The following is a 20,811-nucleotide window of genomic DNA, read 5'->3' on the forward strand; positions in this document are numbered from 1 at the left end:
TCCAGCCTGGTCTCTCCTTGACCCCAGCACAGTGTCCTCAGCGTCCCCATCACCATGTCCCCATCACCATGTCCCCATCACCATGTCCCCATCATCTCCAGCCTCGTGTCCCCAGTGTCCCCAGCACGGTGCCCTCGTGGCCCCACTACGGAGCACCCACATTCGTTCCCAGTGTCCCCACTGGAGGGTCTCGGGACCTTCCAAAGCACCCCAAAACACCCAGAGCCGCTGCCTCCAGAGTGAGGGACCCCTGAGGTGTGAGCTGGGGGCTTGATGTGAGTTGGGGCTGTCCGTGTGAGCCGGGGGGGCGCGGTGAGAGTTGGGTGGGGTCAGTATGAATTGGAGAGCTCGGTATGAGTTGGGGGCCGCGGCCCCTTTAAGAGCATCGCGCCGGGCTGCGGTCCCTTTAAGGCGGCGACCACTCACCGTCCGCGCGCGCGACGGCTACGCCGCCTCCTCATTGGCCGGCCGGGCGCGTGCTGTGACTCAGCGCCTCCCCCCTCCGCTTTGTGCGTCCGCCCGTGAAAGTAGCCCCGGCGCCCCGCCCCTTGTGGTCCTCGGCGGAGCGGGCGGCGGAGGGATCCGCGGGAGGCGGTGGTGCGGCCGGCCGGGATCACCTTGGCGGGGCGTGGGGGCGGTGCGCAGAGCGGCGGCGGCGCTCGGAGGGAGAGGACGTGCCAGGGGCGTGACTGAGCAGCGGCAGGTAACGGCGGCCTGAGGGGCGGCGAGCGGCGGGGCTGGCCGCGCTGGTACCGCCGCTTTCCCCGTGTTTCCGCCGCCGGGAGACGGTCCGCCCAGGCGGCGGCTGAGGGGAGGGGGCGCGCGCCCTACGGGACGGTTGAGGAGGGGGCGCGCGGGGGGCTCGCGGCGCCGAGCACGTGGCCGCCGGCGGCCCCAGCCCCGCGTCCCAGCCTCTGCCTCCCCGAGCATCCCCCCGGGACTCCGCACCGGGCACCGCCCGTTCTGAGCATCCCCCCCGTGACCCAGCGGTGGGGAACGCCCGCTCCGAGCATCCCTTCCGATCCCGCGCCGGGGAACGCCCGCTCCGGGCATCTCCCCACGGCCTATTCCGGGAAAGAGCCGCTCCGGGCACGGGGAGGCGGCGGGGGTCCGGTCTGTGGTGCGGGGGCCCGGGTGTAGGAAGGGGAACACGCAGGAGCGGGGAGCCCCGCGTGTGCGGCCGTGCCGTTTAACGGAGCGCAGGGCCCCGCTGCGGCTGCCGCCCGGTTCCTGCTGGCCGGGCAGTGCCGGAGCAGCTGCTGCGAGGCTGAGTCAGAGGCAGACGGAGTGAGGCGCTGGGCCGCCCCCCCGCCCTGTGCCTGCACTCGCCTAAGAGCCGGCAGTTCCCCGAAGGGCATCAGCTCAAATCAGCGTCCGGCTCACTGCACCCACCACTGATGCTGCAGCCTCTTCCCGGCCCCCCCAGCAACAGAAGGCCCCTTCTGAATTAATCTTCTCCCGTAATTGTGCCTACTTAAACACGTCCAATTGATTTGGACAGTCTCTCGAACTGTGAAAACCTTTGAAACGTGTTTAAACCCTCTTTACAGGGCTACCAGGGCATGAATAGCGCTTTTGTCGGTGGACAATGGCAACCTCCCGAGTGTCTCCTCAGACTACTAAAAGTAGACGGCAATCTCTAAAAACCTGCTTTGTTCTGATAAAGCAACTCGGTATCGGTGAGGCCCAGGTTAAGAAAAAAAAAAAAAATCAGTGTTCTATGGAGGTTTTTGTCATGTTAAAGTGTTAACTTTGCTGCTGCTCATCGTGACTTGCCTTGGCTCAAAGGTGCGATGAGAAAGAGGTTTTTGGTTACTCAGACACGTCCGGGGTCTTGTGCAATTAGGAGTGCTTAATTAAAAAAAAAAAAAAAAAAAAAAAAAAAAAAAAAACCCAACAAAACTCTGAGGAGTAGAATTTCATGCCCGACATTTCATTTATAGAGCAGAATTCTGGCTAATATAAAGGAGATCGATGGGTTAATGGGCCGGGCTGGTGCCAGCGGTTTCCAGCCCATCAGCGGATTAAGCAGAAGGTTTTTGTGCGAGGCAGGAAGCACTGCTGCGAGCCACGTGCTTGAACCGGGGACTTCTGCCTGTGAAACCCTTCCGAGAAACTTCGCTTTTACTAGATAAAAAGCTTGGGGAGTCTGCAGCAGCCTGCGTTTTTTTATGACCTACTCCTTTATCCATCTGAAGCTACTAAAACCTGTATTTATTGCTGTTAGCTGGAGCGATCTACCACCGGCCTTAATTCCCTTTCCACCCAACAAGTTGCTAATTTAATTTGATGGGAACAGGACGTTTCCCAGGCCGGCTGGAGCACGTGCTGGTCCTTTATCTCCTGCCTGGCCGTTGTTCTCCCGGGGGAAGATGGAGCCGCAGCGGGTGGTGATGGATGGCACGTAGGGAATGGGGCTGCAGTACCGGGGCGCTGCCACGTGCAGCCATCTCCGTCCTGGAGTGGGGATGCAGCACAGTGGTCTACACTTCTGCCTAGTTAAATGTAAAAAGAAAACCCCCAAGCTTTCTTTTATCGTGTAAAGCAGGCTTTTACAGCTTGCCTGAAGGCAGCCAGGTGCTTTTTGCCGGGCCAAAAGGCTCCTTGTCCTCTGCAAGGTTAAGCCTGTAGGTGTGTCCTACAAATTACCTCGAGATAAGTCTTTCTCGTCACCAAACATCCGATGCTTATCACCTCCTCTTTATTTTTTTAGTTAAGCCTTCCAGGGAGGGCAGCTCAGCTGAGCCAGCCTGACCTTCCTGTTCCCCATTGCCAAAAAGCTGGAGAGGCATCTCGGTTGTGGGTCTCCTCCCGTGGATCCTCAGCTCAATGCCGGGGAGAGCATCGTCCAGCCGGGAGCAGGTGGTGTCTCCTGGGTTCCATCCAGGCTTGCAGAAAAGGGGTGGAATTTTGGGGTGGCCATTTTGTCCTTGCGTAACGGCGAGACACCACCTCCGGCACCGTCTGCCTGGCAGGACTGTGCTGTCCTGCCTCCCTGGGAGAGGGGATGCCAGGCCAGGGTAAAATCCTGTTTTTCTGCAGAGCTGCATTTCTCTGTTGTTGAGTGCCTTTAGCTTCTGGAATGAGCAAAGCTGATGTTTTCCTAGGCTTTTTTTTGGGAATCTGAAGGCCTGCCTCGTTTCATAACCCTGCCCTGAGCACTAACTCAAACCATTTCTGCCTTTGGGCAGGGACACTGGGCATGAGCAGTCTTGTTCTGCAGTGTCCATGAGGTTGTGTAAGTGAGGCTGACCAGTAAATTCCGAATCATCACCCCCTGGGAGCCTCCTGGCTGGAATTCCTGCAGGCAGTGACACAGCTCTGCAGCCGTGGCCTGGGGACAGCCCCTGCTGCAGTTTCCACTTCCCTTTGTCACCGATAACAGCAAAGACTTGGCCCTGGGTGGGGATTGCCTGGGTGGGGATTGCTGCTCCCTCCCCTTTCTCCATCCCCAAGGGGCATATCCGGAGAAACCGTGATTTTAGGCTTTCTCTCATCTGACCCATGGGATGAGCTGGCTGGAATTAGTTGCCTGGCTGCAGTAAAACCAGTCCTGACCTTAGCTGGCTTTGTCTGAAATATTCAGGAGCTGGGGAGATACCAGACATCATTGGGACACCCTGCCTGAGGCATGGGCAGGCCAAGTAATAAATTTGGTGATTTAATCGTTATTCCTTGAGGAATGAATTCAGGTTTATTCAGTGCTGGAAACATTCAGGCACTGTAGGGTAGTGCTCACCCCCACTTCCTCACTCTGCCCAGACTGAGTGCTCCGTGTTTTCTGGTGTCCTTGAAGTCCTTACTCCTCTGTTTGATTTTAAAAAAAAGCGGAGTAGTGGGAAATGCCAGACATTCCTGTTATAAATACGAGACTGGTCATTCCAGTAGAATTCAATCGACACCTTGTAAATGCACAGCGATGGAAGGCAGGAGGGAGTATTAAAGAGTGACTCTTGGTGGTCGTGGGCACGGTGCTGTGGACAGATGGGTGTTTGGGATACTTTCTGGGTCCTGCGTTTCTGCTCTCGCCCCTGGACAAGGTCACTGTGTCTGCGGTTGATTTTTCTGAGCCCTCTGAACTGCTGGAAAATCTTGTGAAGGGGATTCTGGCTGGGAAGTGAACTTTTCCTTTCTCTATAAAGACTTCAAGGGTGTTAAAATTACATTTGCAAATGACTTGAGTGGGTGGGGGATTTCCATGAGGCAGGGAGAATTCACCTGACTATTTTTTATAAGCTTCCAAGTCATGCTCTGGCTGCAGTTTCCATGTCGGGATACGGTTGTTCCGTATTCCTCTTGTTCCTAGAAGCTGTGCAAACCTGATTCCCTGTGCGTGGAGGTGATTTCCCAGCAAAGGCTTGTTTTTTTTGGCATCTAAGGAAGCTGATGCTGCTCTGCAGGTGTCGGAGAGTGCAGCAGCAAGTGTTAGAGGGCTGAAACACAATGTTTTAGGACTGACCAGAGGGTTTTCCTGTAATAATAAGACTCTGTTGGGCTTTTTATGTGGGCAGACCTTCTTGTAGTGACTCCAGTGAATCAGCAGCTTCTGGCAGGGCTGAGGGAAAAGAGGCTTTGCCAGGTCAAATTATGGTTTTTGCTGGCCTGGCTGCTCTGTGGCGCATGGCAGTGCGGCGAGAGTGAGTCAGGGCTGCCTGCGCGAGGATCTGCACGTACGTGAGGAAGGGCTGCGGAGCAGGGGAGGAGCATCGGGCCAGGCAGCGGGGCCGCTGCGGCACCGGGACGGCACCGGGCAGGCTGGCAGGACATGGCCTGCCTGCCCTTCACTGGACTCAGTCGTGCCAGCTCTGGCAGAGTTTTTGGGTCTATTGGTGCCTCTGTGTCAAAGCTGGATGTGCTGAGCTGGCTGGTGTGTGCCCCTCACACCGTTCCGTGGTTTATTGGTGTGCTTTGTCTGCCTGGGGTGGGCAGAACAAAAGCCCAGCTCTATTCCTGCTCTGTCCCAGCTTTTAGCTGAGCCCCAGCTCACGTTTCTATAAGCACATCTTGGAGATGAAGGCAGCTCATGTGTGCTCTGAATATTGCCTTTGTGCCCAGGGCATGGAGTTCGAAGTCAAACCAATCTTGAAAGGCAAAATGAGTGCTCTGCCCATGCCAATAGCCACCACCTTGCATCACTCTTTTACCGGAGGCTTTTGTGATACTGGGATTCTAGCCTGGGCAGGCCCAAGAGACAAAAAGCTTTTAGCTGCCACTGCTACCTGAGAACAAAATTATTGCAATTAGAAATGCCTGGGGCACTGGTACTCTTGTGAAATGAATGTCCTCCCATCCCTGTGGACTGTTAAGCTTCAGCTTCCTCTTGGGATTACAGGCCGGTCCTGCTGTTGTGGGGACTCTCTAGTCTGGAGGAGACAAACAGCCTGAGTTCAGAGAGGTTTTTTAATCCAAAAAACAAAAAATACAACAGGCTTTAAACCTTGTGATAGATTTCTGCTGCTATGGGTGAAGGGGAGTGCAGGGGGCGGGGGAGACCCATAGCATCTTCAGTCAAAGAGGGACTTTGAGTGTATTAAATTTTCAATCTTCTATGTGTTCTCTGCCAAGGTGTTGTGTTTAATCAACTCAAGTCTGCTTTGTTGTCCGGGCTTAAAGGATGGGGTTTAGGCTTAGGTGGACTTTGCCGTGATTAGGTGCTCCTGGGCAGAAGGTTGCCCGTGTCTGGGTGTGCCGCAGTCACGCCAGTGCCGAGCTGCCCCGGTCCCAAGTGGGATGGGAAGTGCAGTTGAGGCCTGTAGGAGAAATGAGTGACGAGCTGGGAGGGAGGAGGCAGAACCTCTGCCTGCGCACTCAAGTGCTTGAATTTTGTTGCGTTGTGTAGCTCCAAGGGAAGACTGGCAATGAAGAGAAGCTATGAAGGGAACATCTGCATAGAAGGCAGGTGAGCTTTGGGCGGTCCACGTGGGGGATGACATGGAAATAGAAATGTCTTGCCTGTTAAGACTCTCAAGTAGGAACATAAAGATAGTTGGATCCAGTAGCAGCTTTCTTGTTACCTCCATATTCATCACGTGGGTGTGTTGGTGTCTCTGCTTGGTGGGCAAGTTGGGGTGGGTGATTCCCAAACCTGGCACCGCTTTCTTCCCTTCCAGACACAGGAATCGAGTGACCATGTCGAAGCACCACGATGCAGGGACTGCTTTCATCCAGACCCAGCAGCTGCACGCTGCCATGGCAGACACCTTCCTGGAGCACATGTGCCGCCTGGACATCGACTCGGAGCCAACCATTGCCAGAAACACCGGCATCATCTGCACCATTGGTAGGCCATTCCTAGATAGGAGAGAATTGCAGCTAGGAGCCCACACCTTGGTGAAACTTGTTAGGGAAATTGTGAGAGGAATCTGGCTTTCATCCCTTGCCAGGGCTAAACTTGTGTGGTGAAGGAACATGACTTTCCCATGTTTGCCTAACCTGTGTTACTGCTGGGAGTGAATGCAGTATCCAAGGAAATGGGAATTGCTTTGGTTCTGCTGCACTCAGTGGGCAAGTTAAAACAATATTTATTGCTGCAGCGCTGAGTAATGCTGTATCCATTTACCTTTTCTCTTCCACATGAAACAGCCTGGTCTGTGTGGGTTACCTCATTATTTTTCCAAAGTTAATGTTCAAACTGTTTCTTCCTCCTAGGCCCGGCCTCCCGCTCTGTGGAGAAGCTGAAGGAAATGATTAAATCTGGAATGAACGTTGCCCGACTCAACTTCTCTCACGGCACTCATGAGGTAAGGGTGGGGTCTGAGCTGCTATGGTCCCTGTGTGTCTGCTGATGCTGTCCTTCAGGGAAAAGGAAAATGCAGCTTCATCCAGACCATCCTTGGTTTGGGAAGGTCAAATAGCTGCCTTTGGGGAAAGCACGCTGGTTGTACATACCTAGCCTGCGTCATTGTTGATAACGTTGAAGTGTTTTCTGAGCCATTTTTGAAAGCAGTTCAGTTCCACACCCTGCCCTGGAGCGGGTAGCCAGGTAACTGGTATTTGACACTGTGTGCCACCTGCTTGCTGTGAAATCCTTCAGTTCTTCCTCACATCCTGCTGTTCCCAGAGCTGCTGCTTCCCAGTTAGCAGCAGAAGCCGAGAAGAACTGTCCCTGTTTTGCACCTCTGCAGGAGGTCACACTATCAGTTCATCTCACTCCTTGTTCCATTGCTGGGGGTTTTGCAGGCAGGCAATCAATGAATAACCCTGATCAAAAGGCATCTGTTATTAGTGATCTGATGTAATTACTTCCCAGTGGGAAGAATGGGCTCCTGGGTTTTCTGGCTAACTGGCTGCTATGGGTGCATTCCTGGCACTCTGAAAGGCCCTACCATGGAGCTTGGGACGTGGTGTGGTGAGCTTAGAAGAATAAGGTCAAAAGAAATCAACGCTGTGACAGTCAAGCCCTTATTGCTATAGATAGCTGAGATCCTCAGTGATACTGGAGGAGCTGAGGATCCCATTCTGTGTTGCCTGAAATGCCACCCTGAGCCTTTCTGCTGAGGTTTTGTTTATTGGGTTTTTTTTAACCCTGGCTGCTTTCCAGCTTTCAAAATGTCACCCAGTAGCAGCTGTAGGTGGCTTTACTTAGTGACCCATGAGCCTCGTGGTGTGTAACAGCTTGGCCTCTCACCCTCGTGGCCTTTAATGGGCACAGGGCAGTGTCAGGATCGAAAGGGCTGATACTTAACTGTGGGCAACCATCAGACCTTGACTAACCACCCTGGGATAGTGTGATAGCATGCCTTGCAGTTGGGAAATCAGCCTGGAGAAAGGGTAGTGTGGAGTAACTCCTGCCTCCCAGGAGTCAAGTCCTGCGGCCAGGTGGCTCTTGGGCTGGGTTACACATCAGGGAGTAGGTGGCCAGGCTGAAGCTGGGAATTCTCACACCGTTATTGCCCAGGTGCTGCGGTCTCTGAGCTCAGCTGAGGTTGAGGACGGGGAGTGTGGCCTTCTGCTTTGTGTGAGGTCTAGGTGCACATTTCACACCAACAAGGCTGACTGCAGGCTCTGGTCTGGCTGTGGCCTGCAGAGTGTGACCATCAACCAGAGCCAGTCCTAAGTTTTTGTCCTGTCCTGGCTCCTCCAAAACGCTCCAGTTTCCAGTGAAGCCCCAAAGAGTTTCCATCTGTCACAAGTGCTTCAGTTCTCATGTCCACCCCAAAGCATTACCAGGGCTTGAGCTTTAACAGAGGTGCTTTGGCACCTGCCTGGCTCCTTTTTATGGAATGAAAATGGCTTTTACCTCTGGCTCTGCCTGCATGCCCGTTCTGCATATGTAGCTTTTCAGGAAGTCAGGCTTCCTAGGAGCCAGTTAGTCCTTGGTAGGAAACTAAAATGGAAAAATCCCAGATGATTGGGTTCAAGTAAGTGTAGTAGCAGTGTTGGGGCATGTTCTCTGTGCTGCATCCACTCCAGCTGCAGTGCCTGGAAAGGTCGAGGCCATCTCAGTCCCAGCTTGCACACTCAGTCAATAAACTGACTCATGTTCTGCTCTAAAAAACTGACTCATGTTGTGCTCTAAAGAGTAATCAGCTCTTGGGTATCTCTGGCCAAGGGCACACATGTGAACTTCAGCATGGCTTTTTCCAGCCTCACCTTCCTGGTGCTGGCTTGTCATCCCCGAGATACCCAAGTCGGCGTGCAGGGCTCGTGCTGGGGTGGGTGAGTGGCATGGGGAACCAGGTGTGCCAGGTGAGTCAGGTCAAACTCCATCAGCCCATATGACACAGAGGGGAAAGGGTATGTCTTATCTACTAAAGTCTGTCAAGCGTTGCACAACTCTCACTAGTTGTAAGTAGGTAAGGTTATCTCTTAATGTTGTTTAAACAAGTAAAGTAAACTGATTTGCTGGCCATCTGTAGCATATTTGAGGGAGCTGGGATGGGTTTTCTCACAAAACTGTCTTGAAACTGGCAGCGTTTAGCAAAATGCTCTCACAAACAAGGTGTGGAAGGCAGGCGTGTGGTGCTGGAGTATTGAAGTCCTGTCTTTTTGGGTCCTGACTGCTTTGGGTCTGGAAATAAACTATATATTTACATGGATAACATTCTTTTAGCAAATCCTTTATCTCTGGGAATTTAAGCCGAAAAGCCTGTCCACCTGCAGGACTGATAGTGGGTCAGGCTGGAAGTGTGTGTGGGAGCTGGCAGTGTACAGAGGCATCTTCCCTTGCTCTGATGGGAGGAGGAGCACAGCTGTGTGTGGCACTGTGACATTTTTCTGCTGTTGGGTGTCCTTCAATGCATACAATTATCCAGCTGCTGGTGCTGTGAATACTCTGCTGTGTTGAATAGGCAGGTGTTCAGGAAAGCCTTTAGAAAAGTGACTCCTAAAGGCCTTCAATTGTGAGCTGCCTTCAATTGGCAGATGTGCGTCCTCATGGAAAAATCACTCCAGCCAGGCCTTGGGACTGTGTCCTTGAGTTGTCCTTCTGGAATTAGAGCTGAGGGCACAGCCAGATAACTTCCAGACTCCACCTTCATGGCAGGAAGGCCTTGTATCCTTGCACTCTGCTATACTGGAAGCTTTGTGTGGGTTAAATTTTGAAGGTAGAACTGAAGCTGAGAGCAGAGCTGTCAGCCTGGGCAGCCTCTGGGGTGCACGGGGATCTTTTCTGTAAGCAGCAGAGTAGAACCAGCTTTAACATTTCCATCTTTTTTCCTTTTGCCAGTATCACGAGGGCACAATCAAGAATGTGCGAGAAGCCACAGAGAGCTTTGCCTCTGATCCCATCACCTACAGACCAGTGGCTATTGCACTGGACACCAAGGGACCTGAGATCCGAACTGGACTCATTAAGGGAGTAAGTTGGGGTTTTTTTATCCCACTTATTTCACCACATAGATTCGATACCATGTTAAGCCTGTGGCCTTTTCCAAACAAATAATATCCTAGGAAATGAGGTAACAAACCACCTCCCAAAAGTTTGGACAAACTGCTGTTTGTCTGGGAGGTGGTGATGCGCTGGTTTTTACTGGTTTTGTTGTCACACAGAGTGGCACAGCAGAAGTGGAGCTGAAGAAGGGCTCACAGCTCAAAGTGACCCTGGACGATGCCTTCATGGAGAACTGCGATGAGAACACGCTCTGGGTGGACTACAAGAATCTCACCAAGGTTGTAGAAATTGGCAGCAAAATCTATGTGGATGATGGTCTGATTTCTTTGCTGGTTAAGGAGAAAGGTGAGTAACAGCCATTCCAGCTCTGCCTGTTTGGTTTTTCCTTAGGAGGTATTTGTGCTTTCCCTCTGGTAACTTTCTTAGCTCGCAGTTGTGTGTTAAAGAAAGGAGAACATGGTTCTTGATGTTACAGTGTGACTTTGAGCTAAATTTCTCTACCTCAAGTGTAGGAACTTTCCAAAAACTTAACTTCAGCTGGGTTTCACTGGGCAGACATTTAAACCCCATCTTGAAAGGGGAATGTTTGGTAGGGCCATACCAGTGCTCATGATCAGCCAGGCTAATTCATGCTCTTAACACAGGATTTAACTAGTTTTATAGCCCAGAGCCTGGGTTTTGTAGTTAGAGACAGAACTAGTTTTAACTGGTAATGTAGAGGCAAGGTTACTTCCATGATACTCCCTTTATAGTGCTGCCTAAACTGCTCTAGCCTCAAGCCTCTAATCAGTGAGCATGTAGGGAGTGGGAGGTGAGGCTTTGGAGTGCTCTGTTTGGTGTTGCAGAGCTTTGTGTGCAGAACTGCAACCCACTAGCTTTTCTTGGGGGAGGCAATCCCAACCTCCTGCAGGCAACAGCTGGTATCTTATTCAGGAACAGCCTAGAAGTTGTTTTAGACCAATCTATTGTGTTCCCAAGGGTAAACTGCAAGCTCGTGTGGTACTGAAATGCTCTGAGGAGATGGGATGTGCTTTTTATCGCGTGTGCCGCTGTTGGCAGTGCAGTTCCCAGGCAGGGAGGTGGTGTGGGAGCTGTGCCGTAAACACTGACCGTGGGAACGCGTGTTTCAGGGAAGGACTATGTCATGACGGAGGTCGAGAACGGCGGCATGCTCGGCAGCAAGAAGGGCGTGAACCTGCCCGGCGCCGCCGTTGACCTGCCCGCCGTCTCCGAAAAGGACATTCAGGACCTAAAATTCGGTGTGGAGCAGAACGTGGATATGGTGTTCGCTTCCTTCATCCGCAAGGCTTCCGATGTCCATGCTGTCAGGAAGGTGCTGGGGGAAAAGGGAAAGAACATCAAGATCATCAGCAAGATCGAGAACCATGAGGGTGTGCGCAGGTGAGCTTTGTGCAGGGGGCACTTTGGGTTTGTCACACCGAAATAAAGCATCTCGCACTCCCTCTTTATGGCTTCAGACAGTTCTGTGTAGCACTGGATATGTGCTGTGCCTTGCTCCTGGTTTTCTTCCTCCTTCCTTGGCACTGCAGGAACCCAAGCAGCCCATGGAAAGCCTGTGTGCTCCTTTCAGAGGAGGACAAACAGATGGGAAGGTGCTTTGCAGAGCAAATGGGCTAACACAGCTCTTTTCTCGCTTTCAGGTTTGATGAGATCATGGAGGCCAGCGATGGCATTATGGTGGCCCGTGGTGACCTGGGAATTGAGATCCCGGCTGAAAAAGTCTTCCTTGCCCAGAAGATGATGATTGGGCGTTGCAACAGGGCTGGCAAACCCATCATCTGTGCCACTCAGGTACTGGAAGTGCACCATTGGCTCCTCACTGCCAGAGTCTGGCCTGGAGGCAGTGTTGGGGGCAGCCATGGCTTGATGGCATTGGTGAAAGAGTGAGATGCAGAGAGGTTTTGCTCATAGCTGAAAAGCTCATATTTAGGCATTTCTGCGTTTGGGATCTTTTCCAGTTAGGTTATAGGACCTCTTGCCAAAGGTTATACACCTCCAAACATGATGTGGTAATGAGCCTTTGGGGCTGACTTTGCAAATTCATGGGGAAAAATGGCACGTGCTTTTCCTTGGCGCCTTGTGGCAGCGCGTCTGTGCCTGACAGGGAAGGTTTGCTGGGGTTCCCAGGTATCTTAGGAAATACCACCCACACTGCAGCTTCAGAAGGAACTAAGTAAAGGATCCATCTTCTTTTCCCAGGAGTTGTAGGGATCATGTGTGCAGTCCTTGGGCACTGGGAGGACTGGTTTTTCCTGGCTGTCCTTGCTCTGCACACAGGCTGTGGAAGTGAAAACTGTCTTTAGACAGCAGTCACTGAACAAGGTTCTGGATTTACAGTGGCATATGCTCCTTTTTCCTGTATTGCTACAGAAATGCAGCTGGAACACAGCCTCAGGCAATGTCTCATGGGTGAAGCAAGTGGTGAGCTCCAGCTGGGGGAACCTGAGCACCTGAGGAAGACAAGAGAGCTGGCCAGACTTGGGGGTGCAGAAAGGGATTAGGAAGTACTAAAGCTGTCCTGTTTTCCACTCTCTTAAGTGGGGATGCTTAGGAAGCTGGTGGAGTTAACTGTTCTGAGTTTACTACCTTGTACATATTGTCCAAAGCATTTGAAATCTTGTGTTGGATGAAGCTGACTTCATTGATGCAGGCCCTGCTCTTAATGATTTCTAGACGATAAAATCCCCGAATTTGAGAACGTATGACTGGCTGTGAGCTTTCCATAAATGTCTAAAGCCACACTCTGCTCTAAAGAGCTCTGAGTTCCTTAGGCTGAGCCTCGTGCTGAGAAGTTGAATTGGAAGGTTGGAGTATTGTGGCTGGGATGTTGTGTGGCTGGAAAAGGAGTACATGTGGAATGGGTATAAAATAAAATGGGTTGGTTTCCTCACTGGTGGAGGCTTTAAATCAAAGCTGGTTTAGGGACCAGACCCCCTCTCTGTTCCATACCTGTGGAGAACTCTTGGAGTCCTTAGGTTGCACCCCACTTTCTGCCAGAGCCATAAGGAGTATTGAAGTGCAGCTGCTTCCTCTGGCAGTGTGTTGATGCCCATGGGTTTGTTCTCTCCCAGATGCTGGAAAGCATGATCAAGAAGCCTCGCCCGACACGTGCCGAGGGCAGCGACGTCGCCAACGCCGTCCTGGATGGAGCAGACTGCATCATGCTGTCCGGGGAAACAGCCAAGGGAGACTATCCCCTGGAGGCTGTGCGCATGCAGCACGCTGTGAGTACTGCCCTGCCCTGCCCTGCCTGCTGGGGACAGGGACACCACCTTGCTGTCAGCCAGCCACCTGAGCTGGCCACTCAAAGGCCTCGACGGACCCGGCTGCCCAAAGTAGCCGTTTCTTTACTCGCACTCTGCTGTGGGTGATTTTTTTTTTTTTGAACAAGCATGGTCCTGAGGGCCTGGCATCTCACTTTGTGTGCTCCAAACTTGCCAAGCAGAGCTGAGAGCTGCTCTGCAATGCTGAGATACAAAACTTCCCATTTCTTTTTGCTGTTATCTCGACAGAGATTTAATCCAATGTCCCGTTGCAGTGGCTTTAAACTTCTGCAAGGTCAAGGAGCTGCTTAAGCAGTTTATCTATAGATAATGAAAGGTTTTGGCTGAGTCCTGCATGGGAGGGGGTGGGGAGGTTCCTGAGGGTGATTTACAGCACTGTTGCATTCAACACCTGCTGTGTGCTGGGGGTTGGGGGGGGGGTTGTTGCATGAGTACTGACAGCACCATATTTTTACATGCCTGAACTGCCAGAAACCTCTGCTCTGCTTCAAGTTCGTGTTTCATCTGATAAAAGCCTGATGTCAAGTACCTATGAGCGTTGCTGCTCCCCAGTTACTGGTGCTGTGAATCACAGCAGCGGTAACTCACACGTTCTAACTCTTACCAGTTTTATTTGCAATTCAGGTTCTATAGATTAATCAACTCAGCCAGTGTTGGTTTGCAGTGTGCTACCTAAACATATTTTACCTCAGTATGGAGTGGTGTTTTTTGCACGAGGCAAATGCAAAATATGACTTACGGTCACTGGGCAGTGGTGCTCCTTTACAGGCCAAATGATAACAGTGCACCTTAAAGCTTCTCCCTCCTTTTCCAACCCCTAAATCACAAGGATCGACTTCCTACCGAGACTTGGGAACTTGCTGCAGCAAAGTTGTGCCTGGGTTTCCATCCTGGCATTAATTCTTTGGCCTGGGCAGGTTGTGTTGTACCTGTAGCTTGATTTGAGGATCTGTTGCATGTGCTTCCGTGTTCTACAGACCTGGGCATGTGGTGGTGTTCATTCCACCAGGGCCCCTGGGGAAACACTGGAGGCTTTAACACTCTGCAGAAATTGAAATACAGATTGACTAAATGTAAGATGTTCCAGGCAGCAAGGTGCCAACTCTTACGGTAGGAGCACATGCCAGTACAGTGAGGCTCTTTCCTCTGAGTGAATTCACTTGTTGTTAGTTGAGCCCAGCAACAGTGCCCTGAGTAACCACGGTCTGGAGATCTGCAGCATGGCTGGAGCAGGTGGATGTTTCCATCTGAAGTGGGCAGTAGCAAACTTCCAGGTACTGGGCAGGCTGATTGCTGCAGGTGGGAGTGGGCTTTCTTCCCATTCCACTCCAGGATCCACACTTCAGAGCCCAGCCTGGCCATGCTATGCTGCCTGATGGGACCAAGGTTTAAACAGCCTCTCCATTTTCCTTTCTCCCACCTCCCCAGAATCTCCACCCATTCACCAACTGGAAACCCTCTATAGCCATTCCTGTCTGAGCAGATCAGCTGTGGGGTGAAGTTAAGGATTGCTGTGCCCCTCTGCAGCCACTGTCAAAGCAGACACCTGTATTCCCATGTTCCATTACACCTGGGCAGTGCAGACTTCCCTCTAAAATCAGGTTTGCTCTCTATGTTACATGGAGCTGCTGCCTTTGTACCAGGAGCTGAAAATAAACTGCCTGGCTTCCAGCTCCTGCATTTGCAGTAAGTGTTGTGATGCAAATACTCCCATTTTATCTAAATCCAGCAGTAACAAAATGCTTTAGGACAAGTTGGCACTGGCCTGCTGTTCCGGCCTGCCGCCTGTGTCCTGTTATTTTTAGACATAAGATACTTAACTACTTTGGCTTAAACTGATAACTGTGGAAGGGATAATTCCCAGCATCACATAAAATAATTCATTAACACTAGAGTAGCAAAGTTCTGACTTTGCTAACTCCAGAGCTTTCACAGTAATGGCACATCAGTCTCTAATTTAACATGAACTTGTCATGCTTTGTGTAGTAGCTGCTCACTTTGTGGAGTAACTGGGTGAAGTTGTCCTTGAGAAGATCATGAACCTTTGCATGCTTTTCTAGTCTCTGCAAGCCTTCTTTATCGGGTTGTCAGGCCTTCCGAGATGATTAAACGTGATGATTCCCAGGATTCTGGGATGAACAGGTGAACCTGTTGCCAATGCTCAGCCAGAACACAAAGCCCTTAGTTGTGCTTCTGTCCCTTTCATCTGTCCATATCTGGCACTGCACAAACAGCCCAACATATACACAGTGACAACCCTATAAGGAAGGCTTGTTCCTCTTTATTTCCCTATTACCAAAGGGAAGTTGGTATCCCACTTGGATGTGAAGCTTTATTGGCTCTCAGATGAAATCTTTATTGGCTCCTAAGGTAAGCCAAATCTTCCTTGACCCTGAACTTAAACTAAATCTTAACAGGGCTGAGAGAACAGTCTCCCACCTTCAGGGATGACATTCAAAATGTGTTGCTTGCATGTTGGCTCCATGAAAACTGTTCCAGCAGCACTCTGTGCTGTTGGGAGTCTGGGAAAGGAAGCCAGAGATTCCTTCTTACAGAATTGCAAGCAGGACCATGGGCAGGCAGGTAGGTGGCACAAGAGTCTCTCAAGGAGGTCATAAGCAGACATGATAAAGCACCATCTGGCTCTGAGCTGGCTTGTTCTGGCCCTCAAAAAGTAATTTGTGGGTGCCTGCTCTGCTGGAGCTCCCAAATAAAACAAAAATGCCATGTTTGGAATCCCTGCCCAGTGACTGGGGCCTGCCGGTTCCGTGGTATGGTGAATCTTAGACTGGGTTGCATTTAGCAAAGTCAAAACCTGAGAGCCAAAAAGCTTCACAGCTTCATCTTAATACCCTCTTGCATGCATTACTATGACAATTAAGCAAGTTAATGTGATCTCATGTTCCTCTGGTATCTTTCCTCTGTTTCCTTTTCTTTCTCCTGTTCTCCTCTTCCCTCCCACTCGGGCCTGCAGATCGCCCGCGAGGCTGAGGCCGCAATGTTTCATCGTCAGCTGTTCGAAGAAATTTTACGCCTCAATGTTAACACCAGGGACCCTGCCGATGCCATGGCGGCGGGCGCGGTGGAGGCCTCTTTTAAGTGCTTAGCTGCAGCCCTGCTAGTCCTGACTGAGTCCGGCAGGTAGGGCTCAGAGATGGGGCTTGGGCCAGCCCTTTCCGTGGCAAAAACACACTCCACCCTAACACTGCAGTCTTTGGCCAGCGGCTTGCTGCCCGTGCCAACCTTGCATAACCGCTGCCATGTGAGCTGACCCTGTGCCAGGGAGGGACCCCAGCAGGCAGGAGCAGAGCGAGAGTGCCTGGCAGTTGGCATGAGTGTCACCTGAGTGTGGGCTTGGCAGGGCGAGGTGCCACTATTCCAAAAAGAACTCTTGGGAATCGAGTGGTTCCTCTGCAGAGATGTGCCATTGGGGCGAGCTTAGTCTGGGCTCGCTGATTAATGCCAGTGTCAAAGGCTGGCAGTACCGATGTGGCACCCTGTGCTGGAGCACCTCGCCCTGCCCCGTGCCCGAGCGCCTGCCGTGAGTGTTGTCTCCGAACGCGTGTTGCTCTTGTAGATTGCCCGGGAGGCCGAAGCCGCCATCTTTCACAGGCAGTTGTTTGAGGAACTGCGTCGTCTGACCCCCCTCAACTGCGACCCCACCGAGGCTGCTGCAGTTGGCGCTGTGGAAGCGTCCTTCAAGTGCTGCAGCGGGGCCATTATTGTCCTCACCAAGTCTGGAAGGTAGGAGGGGACAGGTGCCCCCAGGTCAAGCCTGCTATGTGACAGGGTGGGGGAAGGAGAACCCCAAAAACACGGCTTTGAGAGACCGGTGGAGTCAGGTTCTGGCAGTGCTGGTTCCTTGGGAGATGGACACACATCCCTACGCTCCTGAGTCCTCGGCCTGCCTCTGCCTGCGTGGCACCAGCTCCGAGCCCGGCCTCCTCTCACTGCTGCAAGTGGCAGCGGCGCCAGCTGGAAGAGCCAAGGGAAAATAAGTGTTGCAGCTTCAATTCAAACTTCTTGGCAAGAAATCATCGATGTAACAGTGAGGCAGAAGTTCACTGGATGCAGAATCATGTTGGTTTTTTTTTTTTTTAATCATGGCTTTGGCCTTTTGTAGCAGCATCCAAATTATCGTTCCCTTGCTGGACTTTGCAGTCATCAGCCCTGCTCGCCTGAGCCCGAGGGGCAAAGAGGGACTGCGCAGCTTGGGATTGGTAGGCAGGGAAGTTGGAAATTTCCTCTTCCAGGATTTCTTGTGCCTGCAGGTAATCTCTCTGCACAGGCAGGCATCTGGCAGGCACCAGCTGAGCTCAGTGGCTGCAGGTGAGATGCGCTGGAACAATGTAGTTTGGAATTTCTGTCCAGCAACAGCTGCCAAGCAGAGACTTGTTCTTCCACTTGTGGAAAGGGCACTGGAGCCTCATGGATCAGCTCTTCCATCTAGAGGAACTGGGCTGCCTGCTCCCAAAGCACGTCCGACCATAAGTCTCAGACTGCTTTCTGGAAGGAAATCAGGATTTCTCACACTGGATTCACACTAGAACAGTAGTGCAGCAGCAGAGGTGTGGTTGTGTGTGCTGGGCATCACCTACCTGAAGATCTGGACCATTGGTGAAACCTTCACCAAAATGTACAGCTTAAAATGATTTTGAGCAGCCACTTTCTGCAGAGATGAGGAGGGAACTATAAGCACCGAGTTCTGGATACCCTCGTGCTTCTATGTTTGTCAAATGTTCTAACCTTACACTTGACCTTTTTAAAGAGATTTGAACTCTGATATTTGAATATTTTTAGCTGTGGATTTGGTTAACTCTTGTGAGTACCTGGATCTCTTGGGAGGTGGCTTGGACAGTATGGGAAGGATTGTCTGAGAGCTGGCACGTGTGGTTGGGTGCTTGGAGCAGGCTGCTGGCCCCTGCTTTAAGCAGCAGACTTTGCATCTGAGTGTTGCTGAGCTTGGCTCCACTAAACGAGGCTGCAAAAGCAAATGGAGACACCGGCATGTCCATTGGAAAGATGGAGCTGCAGATGCCACAGCCTTGCAGTTTGAATCTGTCTGTTTGCAGATGCTCTCCCTCAGCAGTCCCCGGAGAAAGGGAAGCTGTAGTCTAGCCCCCACTCAGGCTGTGCTGCTGCTATTTTAAAGCATTTTAAGGATTCTGTGCCCAACTTCCCAGTATAAATTCTGGCCTCTGTTTCATTTGCTTCCCGTTGGGTGCAGGAGCAGAGCTCTGTGTGGAGGAACTGGCCTGTTTGCTGGCTTCAGCAGGTGGCTGGGAGGCAGACGGCTTCCTCCTTGGCATGCTTTGGGCAGCGCTGCTGGCACCGGCTCTTTTGACCCTGTAAACCAGGAGCTCCTCTAAACAGGGAACTTTCAGGGACCCCTGTTGAGATGCCAAGGCCTGCTTGCAGAGGCCGGAATAAATGGCACCTCGCCACCCTAACATAGCAACAGAGACAAGTAAAGGCTTGTTCGGGGATCAAAACACCCTGATGGCACTTGCTAAACTGGGAGGTGAGGAGATTGTCACCACCAGTGGGGACAGCCAGTGGTGGTCTGCCCAGTTGCCTAACTGGGAATCCAGCAGAGCATCAAGCTGGTTGGTGAGTGACTCTTGTGGAGACCAGTCATGTCCCTCCAGGGGTTTTGGGGAGCCCTCGTGGCTGACACACAGACCTTGGCGCTGCTGTGCTCCCCCGGGCCGTTCCCAGGGGTCCTCTCCGGAGGCTGTGCCGGGTGTGTGGAGCCCCAGCGTGGCTGTTTTCCCCGCAGGTCGGCACACCTGGTGTCGCGGTACCGCCCGCGGGCCCCCATCATCGCCATCACCCGCAATGAGCAGACGGCGCGCCAGGCCCACCTGTACCGCGGCATCTTCCCCGTGCTCTGCAAAGACCCCGCGCAGGACGCCTGGGCTGAGGACGTGGACCTGCGCGTCAACCTGGGCATGAATGTCGGTGAGTGGCACCGCTCCCCCTGCCCCGGGATGTGGCTCTGGTGGGACGTGGTGGCCCTGAGCGCCTGGTGGTACTTTGGGGACGCTGATGGGGAGAGAGGAACTGGCTGCCTGTGTGGTAACCGGATCCGGACAGGAAACGGGTGGTGGTTGCATGAGCACAACCACATGCGATTGGGAAATGAGGTGGTGGGCTTGGCACAGCTGCCTTTAAAGAGGTTGCAACAGAAGACCAGGTTGGGTTTATGGTGATGAGCGATGGAACTGTGACACTCACCACTCCTGAGGGGCAAGGGAAACCTGGAGTGGGGTTGACTCTGTCCTGCAGCACCTCCAAATCCTGTGCTTTGGAATTCCAAGCTGTGCTGCAGAGAACCCCAAAGCAGAGGCCAAGGGTCTCAGATGGGTGGGCAGCAGGAAGGTGGGGTTTTGATAACTTCCTGGAGCCCTGACTGCCATGGCACAGGCAGCCTTGGTGGCTTAGGGAGCAGGCAACGAGCACTGTTGCCCCATGGCAAGGAGCCAGGATGGGAATGGGCTCTGACACCTCCCTCTTCTCTTGCAGGCAAGGCTCGTGGCTTCTTCAAGAGCGGCGACCTGGTGATCGTGCTGACAGGCTGGCGCCCCGGCTCCGGCTACACCAACACCATGCGTGTGGTGCCCGTACCCTGAGCGCCCGCTGGGCCTTCCTTCCCCCGCCCCACTCCCCTCCCACTGCCCCCTCTCCCCTTGCATTAGACCAGCCATCGCTTGCGCTGTTCTCCTTGTCCCTAGAGTGGATGTAGGTTGCTAAATACCACCCAGTGCAGCAGCAGCAGGGGCAAGAGACCTTAAATCACTAAAAAAAAATATACTTGAAGTGTTTAGTTTTTTAAAAAACCTCTCCTGTAGTTAAAGTCCTGCCTTGATACGTGTTGGAGTCGGTGTAGGAGGTTCCTGTGTGCTGCTGGGACTCCTCTTTCCTGGTGACTGTCCTCAGGGTGTGAAATGTTCCTTTCCATGGCCCTGGTGTGGGGTTTTGGGGAAGGGGAGAGGCAGTGTGTGGTTAATCCTGGGACCCCTCCTCGCTCGAGGCAAGCTGCTACTCCTCCCTCCTGTATGGCCACACGCCTCCCCAGACCCAATCCAAGGCAGATCCAGCCTTTCTCAGCTGGCTGTTTCTGGGATGGGGGCAGGAGAAGGGTGTTGGCTCCACGCGAAGAGGTTCCTGTGCTCCCCTTGCAGCGTTGTCTCCTGTGTTAGTCGTGTCCCCCCACCGCCCCAGAGCCTCCCCTTCACCCAGCACTCCGATGGGCCCTGGGGTGGGAGAGCACAACTGTCCATCAATAAAGAGAAGCTGAAGCACCTGCCGGCCTGAGCTGCTCCTTGGGGGTGGTGAGGGGGCTGCAGGGGTCGGGGGAGATCTGGTGGAGATGGGCTACAGGAGCTGGAGAGGTCTGCGAGGTTCGGGAAGTGCTTAAGGTTTGGGGTAGGGCGCTGGTGCAGGAGGCTGTAGGGCTTGGGAGGGCTGTTGTGGGATCTGCGGGCAGGGGGGTTTGCTGTGAGGGTCTGCAGGTGGTGGGGGGATGTGCTGCAGTTTGAGGGGGTGACAGTGGAGGAGTGTGCTAGGGTTAGGGGTGCTTGCGGGGGCTCTGGTGGAGGGGCTCTACAGGGGTTAGGGGGCCAAGGGAGCGCTCTGCAGGGTTGGAGGCCCTGTTGGAGTCGGCAGGGGACC

General features: G+C 52.8%; 1 protein-coding gene across 1 annotated transcript; it reads left to right on the plus strand.

Moving 5' to 3' along the window:
* The first annotated feature begins 548 nt into the window (after positions 1-548).
* Positions 549-20,441, plus strand: PKM (pyruvate kinase M1/2). Its single transcript, XM_082290692.1, has 11 exons — positions 549-703; positions 6,111-6,280; positions 6,649-6,740; positions 9,668-9,799; positions 9,991-10,177; positions 10,963-11,233; positions 11,494-11,644; positions 12,925-13,077; positions 16,112-16,278; positions 18,917-19,098; positions 19,663-20,441. Exons 2-11 carry the CDS (start codon positions 6,130-6,132, stop codon positions 19,767-19,769), a joined length of 1,593 nt encoding a protein of 530 aa, XP_082146818.1. The 5' UTR covers positions 549-703; positions 6,111-6,129; the 3' UTR covers positions 19,770-20,441.
* The last annotated feature ends 370 nt before the right edge of the window (positions 20,442-20,811 follow it).

This window comes from Coloeus monedula (assembly GCF_965178545.1).
Source record: "Coloeus monedula genome assembly, chromosome: 14".
Taxonomy (NCBI): Eukaryota; Metazoa; Chordata; class Aves; order Passeriformes; family Corvidae; genus Coloeus; species Coloeus monedula.